General features: G+C 40.7%; 1 protein-coding gene across 1 annotated transcript in view; it reads right to left on the bottom strand.

Annotated features, from left to right (window-relative positions):
- Nucleotides 1-9,653, bottom strand: part of UFM1 (ubiquitin fold modifier 1) — a 31,042-nt gene extending 21,389 nt beyond the window's left edge. The window contains exon 1 of the mRNA XM_009290261.1: nucleotides 9,586-9,653. Coding sequence (XP_009288536.1) covers nucleotides 9,586-9,653 — 68 coding nt within the window. The remainder of the gene's footprint in view (nucleotides 1-9,585) is intronic.
- Between the last annotated feature and the right edge of the window lie 855 nt (nucleotides 9,654-10,508).

Raw genomic sequence — 10,508 nt, forward strand, 5'->3', positions numbered from 1 at the left:
GGTGGAGTCCCCATCCCTGGAGGTATTTAAAAGACGTGTATATGAGGCGCTTAGGGACATGGTTTAGTGGGCATGGTGGTGTTGGGTTGACGGTTGAACTCGATGATCTTAGAGGTCTTTTTCATCCTTAATGTTTCTATGATTCTAATAAACTGTAGTTCTTCAAATCTGGAGGGCACCAATCCCTCTGGTGAGGAAAGGAAGACATTTTTTGGGGAAGGTATGGATATAAAGAAAGCGTGTCCAGATCTACAGATTTAACCTTTTCTCATAACTGCTAACTATATCAAAATCCTTTTTGCTTGTACAGACAGCAAACACGGTTAGCTTAGGGTTTTATAGAATATTTTATTAACTATGTTTTGGTGAATTGTGAAAAGATTGTATTTTGTCAGCTAGTCACCAGTCTCAGGAAAAACGTCTGCCTTTATTAACTGCCTGCTGCAAGCAGCGAATTCTGTGACCTGAGCATGCTGCTCTGAGATAGCCCAATATGTATTTTCATCTAATTATGCAGATTCTTTTATCCAGTAAGCTTTCATGTGTGTTGATTTCCTTGCGTCCATCATCAGGCTGTGCAGTTCTATCGTTTATTTTTACTACCATTATGTACTACAGCGTGTTAGCTTGCTACTGGAGATAAAATCACCTTGTTCACAAGATGATTCAGAGACTAGGACAATATACACAGATGTACTGCAGACTCCTATAGTGAAACATAAGAGTGTATACAGGCATAAATTTGGGCTAAGAACGTTTTTATTGTAGTATCCTTTTCTTCTGTAGAGCATAAATACAGTTCCAACCGAGGTGCTTTTCCAATACTAACCGGGGTAGCTTTCTTATGTTCTGTTTCACGTCTTAAGCAGGTTGTGCTTTATGTGCAGAATTAAATCGTAACTAAGTCCATGAAAATCCATTGAGAGACCAACATTTCATCCTTTATGTGCAGCCATGATAAAAAAACCAGCAGGACTCCTGACTCAGCTCCTACCGCAATTTAATTATTCATGAAGCGCCTAGCCTATTAGATTTTTTAATGAGGGATACTTTTTTTTTTTACTTTAAATAGGTTATTCTAGTGACTTCACAGTTAACATTTAATTAAAAAAACTGCACAGATTCTTGCTGAAGTGAAGCAAGAAATTAAGCCAAATTATGTTTCCATTTTTTAATGTAAAGACTGGCAAAGAGAAGGAGACTAAAGAAGAAATTAATTTCAGGTCCAGGAAATTGTGATTCCGACAGGCTCAGTACAAGATGTCAATTGTGATAACCCTCACAGTTCTCTAAACAAGGTCGTCTGGTATATATTTTCTTTACTCAGTCGTTTGTTATGAAGATACCTCTCGTATTTTTCCTCTTCTCCTTTTTGTTCTCTTTGATGGCAAGCCCAGAAGAGTTTATATAGTCTGCAAGTATTACTGTGGGAGGACAGTTTTCACTGACACAAAGGTGAGGTTACACAGATCACTAGTTTAGTGTTTGAAGGGATTAGAAGAGAGATTTACTGAGGTGGCAGAAGGCAGTGCATCTCTGTGGAAATGAAAGAGAAGTGAAAACCTATGTTCTGTTTGCAAAGTCTGGACTTTTAAATTGCTAAAGCTTTGTTTGTCAAAAAGGTAAACGTGACCTTTACTTTTCTTCATCTAGAACAGGCCTTTGTAACCTGCTGTGGTTCAGGACACCAGCCTTCAAATCTTGACTCTGTTTATCAGGCTTTGCCTTCTAACTTCTTCGGGTACAAAGCCAAGAATTTCTCCGCATGTCGCCTTCCTGTGGGCTTCTTAATGGATCAGAGGTTTAGCTGGAATGTTCTGACCCGGGAAATATGCCTCCTTGTTTGGTGCTTGCTGTAGCACAATGCTGAAGATTTGTCTGAACATTTAAGATGCTTTTGTGTTAGACGTGGTGAGAAACTTCTTGTTTCTGGACCATTACCCATAAAGCAAAATTAATTCTAGTAAGTGCAAAATTATATTGGCACAAGGGATTTTTAAGCTTTAAAGTGTAACACTGTTAGAAATAATCAAGAAACAAGCAGAGAACAGAAAATGACCCTTAAATAGCAGATGAAGACTTGAGCTGTGTTGTGCCAAATGAGTTTCTGAGTAATGTGTAATTCCTTTCAGTAACTTTTTGTTTGCTTTCCATTGCAGGTTGTTTTATATAGCGTATTATCTCATTAATATATCTTTATGCCATCTCCTAAAGGCTATTGTGTAGCAAGACTGAAGAAAATATATGAATACCTTTAAGTCTTCTGATTGCAATAAATTTTAATTACAGATCCAACACTACCAACAGAAGGGGTAGGGTTCAGCTGACCAAATGTTGGTGCCAACTTGTAAATATCTATACCTAAGCTAGTTCCCTTAGGCTGCCTTTATATTCAAAGCAAAGAAGGTAGTTCTAGTACACAATTTGTGTCATTCTGAAGTAGATATCTGAAAAGATGAGCTATTCCCTCAAAGTGCCTATTTCTTCCCAGATCGACAATAGGGAGAGACTAGGCTGACTAGCTCTGGTATTGACATCTACTATAAACAATAGGGTTTGGTGAGGTGAATCCCACCCCACGTTCATGCCCCTACGCTGTTCCGGAGCTTCATAATCCAGATCCCCTGTTCCACTGTTCCTCTCTTATAACTTTAGGCACACAGTTGAACTCAACTCGATTTTATATGGTTCTCTCGTTAGAACACGGGGAGAGACAGGGAACTTCAGGTTGTAACCCACCCAATGTATGAATTGCTCTTTCAAGTTGTTCTGATTTTTGTAGGTCCAAAAAGAAATTATTTCTGGGGTCTTCTCTTTATACAGTATTCTTAAATTTAAAATAATACAAAGCATAACAGATGATACCAGTCTTTAATTAAAAAAAAATCTTAACGATCATGCCATGCGTGAAAGTAAAATCAAATTAAGATCTGGAAGAAGAAGAAAGTGCAAATAGGATTTCAGTGGATAAATACAGTAATGGTTACCATTCTCATGCAAGAGCAAAAGAATAACTACATTTCACATTTCAGGAGCCATGTCAGTGGAGGCTAATGTGGTGTCTTCACAGAAGAAAGCATCTTCCATCTATCAAAAGCTTGCCTAATTAAACACTTAACGTTTTCCTGCTGTGAAAAGAGAAAAAACTAAAACAATTGTTTTAGTGATGATTTAAATATTCACTTAGATGTCCGTCCTTCATGCCCTCTATCCTGCAGTCCTCAGGATATCCCTCCACTCGTACTGGGATCAATTGTCTCACCCCATGGAGTCAGTTTGGGCTATTATACCTCTAACTTTACCAGATAATTCTCTTTTTCTGAAAGCTCCATTGCACTTATTCCCTTCAGCAATTGCTTTGGGAACACTCCCAAAGAGAAATCAGGATTATGTATGTTAGAAGGGCAGAATGATATACAGAGAATATAAAACAGAGTAGTAAATGGTAGCATAGAACTTAATAAAAGAAATTAAATGGAAAAAAGGCAAAAGGAAGATTTAATACATTCATTGGAAAGAAGACATCATAGAATCACGGAACGGTTGAGGTTGGAAGGGACCTCTGGAGGTCATCTGGTCCAACCGCTCTGCTCAAGCAGTGCCACCTAGAGCAGGTGGCCCAGGACCATGTGCAGATGGCTTCTGAGTATCTCCAAGGATGGAGACTCCGCCACCTCCCTGGGCAACTTGTGCCAGTGCTCGGTCACCTTCACAGTGAAAAAGCGTTTCCTCATATTCAGGAGGAACCTCCGGTGTTTCAGTCTGTGCTCATTGCTTCTTGTCCTAGTTCAATACAGTAATTCAAAGAAATGGGCTGTATAGGAAAGCGATGACAGGGACCTCTGGGGTCATCTGGTCCAACCGCTCTGCTCAAGCAGTGCCACCTAGAGCAGGTGGCCCAGGACCATGTGCAGATGGCTTCTGAGTATCTCCAAGGATGGAGACTCCGCCACCTCCCTGGGCAACTTGTGCCAGTGCTCGGTCACCTTCACAGTGAAAAAGCGTTTCCTCATATTCAGGAGGAACCTCCGGTGTTTCAGTCTGTGCTCATTGCTTCTTGTCCTAGTTCAATACAGTAATTCAAAGAAATGGGCTGTATAGGAAAGCGATGACAGAAAAAGGAAATACAAAGTAGATTGGAAAAGAATGGAGAAAATTTGTGGGTATCACCTGTCTACTGCCCAGATGGGAGGAACCAAAATGATAAAACCACAAGGATTGTTAATGAAGTAGTCAGATAATTGAAACTACATACGATGGGCAAATGAAATGGGAAATACGGGATAACATCAAACACATCATTAACTTGCAAAAACTACCCAAAACTCAAATGACAGAGGAAAAAAAAATCTCTGAGTTTTACATTTATTCATAGTTTCATTCTTGATTACATGTGTACTGTCTCCATTTGGACACTTTTTTATTGTTGTAGTCTGGCAAAAACTTCTGGCACCACGCTATTGGGTATTTTTCTTCCTCTTCTTTATCAAATTAAAGTTTTTTATCCTGTATAATTCCAGCACTGTTTAAATTTTCTCTTTGCTTTCTAGTTTATTTTGCTGATCCCTACCTTATTTGCACTCTGTGCATATTCTTCCTCTTATCTCTCTGCCTTCCTCATGCTGCGCTCCCTGTACTCAATCATGTTGTTTGTATTGCACAAATTACCAGTTCTTCACCAGTTCTCACCCTCCATCTGTTTTTCCTTAATATATAAGCCAAGAGATGGCTGCTGCAAGATTGTTATGTAACCTTAAATTCATAGTATTATCATCTATTACATTAAAATATTTAAAACGTGCTGTCTGTTGTAGATAGTAAGCTCCTGGGTTTGGTTTGTTTTCCCGTACAGGGCAATCAGTGATACAGATTCGATGTATTCCAAATGAAGAACCTGTATGGAGGAGCAAATGCAAATGTTGCAAAAAAAGAGGTTTAGCGTCTTTCCTCTGTATTCAACCTACTGTAAAAATGGCAGATTTCCCACCAGAGAAGACCTACTCGAAAAATTCAGAAATACCACATGGAAAAAACAGAACCTATACCTTACATAATAAAATATATCATATTAACAAGTTTCCTTATTTTTATATGATGCACAATAGAACATGTTGGTTTTGCAGGAACTTCAGAAGCTACAATGGTAATATGCCGTTCGTTATGACATAATGACCAATCTTAATACACAAGTTGTAATAGGAATCATGTTCTTACAGAACTGAGTATTCAGAAGTTAGTAGGTTCCAAAATCATAATAGTGTAAGTAAAATAACAAATAAAGACAAATTCCCTCACAAATAAATTAAACTAGTTTGTTAGACTTACTGTTCCTACTAGATTTGTACCATTCCTTTTAATGCATATTCTCTCTATATCACAAATAAGCTTTTCATCTTCAATAAAGCTATTGTGGAAAAACTTCTGTAAAGGAACAAATGTTGTTAGTTCAAGGAAATACTGTGACTCAAAATTTCCTGCAACTTGTCATACTTATAGGAAATTATTGTTTCAGATGATTTAGAGGATTTGGGAAGGATTTTTTTTTAATTTTAATTTTTATTTTTTTAATTAAAAGTATTCATCTTGAAAGGGAGAATGTCAGAGAGGTATTAGTTAAGCTTAGGTTTTTGAGGAGTATTCGTAGGTAGTAATTGAAGTCCATGCTATATTCTACAGATTCAAATTAGCCAAAAAACCCAAGATCAGGTAAGAGTGCATTTGCTCTGTTGTTTTCTTGCACAGTCTGTGCTGTATTAACGCATGAGGTAGAACATGTTTTTTTCAGGTAAAGCTCCTATTGACTTCCTAGACAGAAAGAAGAGTGTGGAAACTAATGTTCTTCTGAAGTAGAACTTCCCATGATTGTGTTTGTTCAGTGACTTGTCTCCACATACAAAATGGTCCTGCTTGCTGTTGATATTTTGTCAGACTAAACTAGTCTTTTTCACTTCAAAGAGGTTCTTATTAACTCTGTTTCAAAGCCCGTGAAAGTTTATCAAGTGCTTTATTGGCACTGTGGAAGTGGATTTTCTAAGAAACCAAATTGACTTCTTGAGTCAATTATTCTGTTAAAGCTGTTTGTATGGTTTTCAGAACATGAATGTTATAGGAAAAAGGTAATCTTGCAATTTTCTGGCATGCTGAAGATTTTTATGTTGTTACCTACATTACTGTTTACAGATTGCAGAATAGTTCAGGCTGGAAGGCACCTCTGGAGATCACCTACATTACCTCCCCTCCTCAAAGCAGCGTCACCTAGAGCTGGTAGCCCAGGTCCTTGTCCGGTTAGGTTTTGAATATCTTCAAGGATGGAGACTCCGCAGCCTCTCTGGGCAACCTGTGCCAGTGTGTGACCGCCTGACAGTAAAAAAGTTTTTTCTTACATTTAAATGGAATTCCTTGTATTTCAATTTGTGCCCATTGCCTCTTGTCCTGTCACTGGGCACTACTGAGGAGAACCTGACTCTGTCCTCTTTACTCACCTCATCAGGTTTTTATAGATGTTATTAAGATCCCCCTGATCCTCTTCTTCTGCAGGCTGAACAGTCCCAACTCGTATGTCAGATGCTCCAGTCTCTAAATCGTCTTAGCGGCCCTTCGCTGTACTTGCTCCAGTGTGTCCATGTCTGTCTTGTACTGAGGAGCCTATAACTGCACCCAGCAAACAAAATCTGTCTCATCAGTGCTGACTGGAGGGGAAGGATCACCTCCTTCAACCTGCTGGCAATGCTCTTAATGCAGCCAAGGAGGCAGTTGGTTTTTGCTACAAGGGCACATGGATGGCTCATGGTCAGCTTGTCCACCAGGTCCCTGGGGTCCTTTTCTGCAAAACTGCTTTCCAGCCAGCCACTCCAGACCTGTACTGGTGTGTGACTTAACAGAATCAGAGTTTATATCCTGGAGTGATGTGAAGACAAATGGATTAAACATTTAATTGTGTTGCAGATGTTATGTCTAGATGAACAAAATACTCTTGCTGGCTGAAGGCAGCAGTAAAATCCACTCCCTTAGTCTTCTCTTGCCTGAATAAACCTACATTACCAAACCTTTCTTTCTATGTTGTGTGCTCTAGCTTCCTAATCATCTTAGTGGCCCTGAAGCAGGCTTGCCCGATTTCTCAAAATCTTGTGTGTGTTAGGCATCCCAAAACTGCACAGAATACTCTGGATGCAGTATCAGGTGCTAAACACAGAAGAATTACTTCCCTTAACCTGCTGACCTCACTTTTTCTAATGCAGTCCAATAATGCACTTGACCTTCATTGCTCAACTTATCCACCAGGCCCTCCAGGCCCTTTTCTGCACAGCTGATCTCCCCAGACAGTTTTGTTGCCTGACACCCACCCCAGGTGCAGGACTTTGCATTTGCCCTTCTTGAACTTTGTGAGGTTCCAGTCAGCCCATTTCTCCAGCCTCTTGACGTCCCTCTGAACAGCAGCCCTGCCCTTGAGCATGCCGATTTTGCTGTTTTCCATGGGCTTTCTCATGATACGTTCTATCTCATTGTCCAGATTGATAATAAAGATATCTTCCCCCATAGTGACCCCCAAGGAGCACCACTGCCAGCTGGACTTCATACCATTGATCACAACCCTTTAAGTGCAGCACTCCAGCTAATTTTCCATCCACATTATAGTCCACCTATTGAAACCGTATCACCACTTTGCTTAAAGAGACCATCCTGAAAACTTTAGTAAAGACTGGGTAAATGACACCCACTGCTTTCCCATCAGCTGCATAGCTGATCATCTCATCACAGAAAGCTATCAGGTTGCTCAAGCAGGGTTGCCCTTTGTAAATCCATGCTGATTGCTCCCGGTCACGTCCAGTCCATCATATGCCCTAGATAAAGAATCCAGGAGGATTTGCTCCATAACCTTCCCAGGGACTGATGTGAGAATGGCTGGTCTGTAGTTCCTCAGAGCCTCCTTCTTACCTTTCCTGAAGATCGGTCTGATGTTTGTGTTTTACCAGTCATCAGGAACTTCCCATGATTGCCACAACCTTTCAAAGATGTTATAGTGTAGCCTTGCAGTGACACTGGCCAGTTCCCTCAGCACCACCTTTATATCAGAAGTTGTTTGTTAAAAAAATAATCTTCATCTTAGACACTGTGCTTTAACATACGTATTTCTGCTTCTTTCTCGCTCCCTGTACACCTATATGTAAAGAAAGAGAGAAACGTATAGGTTAATATTTATGTAGAGAAATTCCAAGCCAGTGGTAAGAGAATATAGATTTTCAAGAAAATGTTAGAAGAGAATAGAACTTAGATTCCTGAACTTCTTGAAGTCAAAGGGAGTTTTGCAATTTACTTCAATGAATCCAAAATTTCATTCACAGTATTTATGACTTCATAAAATTTGGAACATAACCTGCCTTTGAATCAAGTGTAGAAATTTCATTGAAACTAGTTCTAAAGTTTTAGAGAGAAAAATTAATATGAATTGGAATTGTAATTAAAAAAAAAAGAACTGAAAGGTTAGAGCATTCACAGTTGTTTCCATAAACTCTTGTCAGATTCTATGAAAAAATAGGGTGTGACCTTCATGAAAATTCATTTCCATTTTTTTGATTGACAGCAGATCTTTATGTTGGGTCAATGTTAATGCATTCATGTGACTCCATTCATGCAAATTCTGGACATAGGACCCTCTTCTGACCAAGAATGTGTATTTTGCATGTAGCAGGCAAGAAGCTGACCAAAAGTGAATTCAGCTAAAAAGACATAAAAATGATTATGCTTGAGCAACTAGGCTCTTCATCCAGTCTGTTTAACAGAAACTGAAAATGAACACATCCTACTTTTAATATTTGCAGATTTCTTAGTTGGGGAGAGTTATTTTTGCTGTTGGCAACAGTTCAGTTAGGGTTTGAGGTTTTTTTTAAACTTCAGTTCTGCAACACATATTTAGAACCAATTTGTTAACATTTGCTTTGCTTGTTCAGATCGTGCTTGTTTTACCCCATATTAATGCTTGCCTGATCAACCCAGGGAATTTTTTTTCACCCTGTACCCCAACATCATAAAAACTAATAGCAATGGTGTGACTTTCTCATCAACTTTTCTTTAGGAAGCAATAGGTCCTGCTTTGTTACCTAACATGGAGGAACTAGGCAAAGTGAGTGAGGCAAAGGGCCTTTTAGCATGGAGTAGTGTGGCATGTGCCATCTTCATGCCATCTCATGTCTGCATGGACTTCCTGCTTGTGGATCTCAAGTATGTCTGGTCAGTCAGTCTGAAACCCCTGCTGAAGATCCTTCTTGGAAAGCCAAATTTCTTAGCTATGGTATGTCTTATGGAGGTGGCTCCAGACCTTTTCCAGAGTCTCAAAGAATTCATCAGAATGGTCCAGCATACACACTTCTTTCTCACTGTAAAAAGGGTGTGAAAACCACTGAGGCATCTGATTTTGCTACGTTATCCTGTGTTCATGTAATCAGATCCCTGCAGGGCAGTAGCATCTGGGTAGGGCAGGATTCACTTTCGTAAAAGTATTTTCGCTAGTGCCATTTGAAACACTCTGTTGATCTAAGCCAACTACATGGGGCTGGCAAATATGACACACTTCAGAGAGATTTGTACCCTTCTTGCTTCTCAGTGTGATACCCAGGATACCCAATGATGGGTAAAATGGCGCTAACTGCCAGCATTGCGCATCTGAATCCTGTATCTAGTGGTTGGACAGCTCAATCACTCTTTAGGCACTGGCATAATGTCTGCATCTCTGCAGAGTAAAACAGCTCAAGCACCTAGATTTAGGTGGTTGTAACCTCTGACTGGACCCCACTCTGGTTGCCTAGACTTCCATTAGAGAAAAGACAACTCTTCTAGGCTTGCCAATGTGACGCCCATCCACAAGAAGGGCCAGAAGGAGGATCCGGGGAACTACAGGCCTGTCAGCCTGACCTCGGTGCCGGGGAAGATTATGGAGCGGTTCATCTTGAGGGCGCTCACAAGGCATGAGCGGGACAACCAGGGGATCAGGTCCAGCCAGCACGGGTTCATGAAAGGCAGGTCCTGCTTGACCAACCTGATCTCCTTCTATGACCAAGTGACCCGCCTAGTGGATGAGGGAAAGGCTGTGGATGTGGTCTACCTGGACTTCAGCAAGGCCTTTGACACCGTCTCCCACAGCATTCTCCTAGAGAAGCTGGCGGCTCACGGCTTAGACAGGTAGACTCTTCGCTGGGTCAAAAACTGGCTGGATGGCCGAGCCCAGAGAGTTGTGGTGAATGGAGTTCAATCCAGCTGGCGGCCGGTCACGAGCGGTGTTCCCCAGGGCTCAGTACTGGGGCCGGTCTTGTTTAATATCTTTATCAATGATCTGGATGAGGGGATCGAGTGCACCCTCAGTAAGTTTGCAGACGACACCAAGCTGGGCGGGAGTGTTGATCTGCTCGAGGGTAGGAAGGCACTGCAGAGGGACCTGGACAGGCTGGATCAATGGGCCCAGACCAACTGTATGAGGTTCAACAAGGCCAAGTGCCGGGTCCTGAACTTGGGCC

The sequence above is a fragment of the Aptenodytes forsteri genome, unplaced genomic scaffold (assembly GCF_000699145.1).
Source record: "Aptenodytes forsteri isolate BGI_AS27 unplaced genomic scaffold, ASM69914v1 Scaffold155, whole genome shotgun sequence".
Lineage (NCBI taxonomy): Eukaryota > Metazoa > Chordata > Aves > Sphenisciformes > Spheniscidae > Aptenodytes > Aptenodytes forsteri.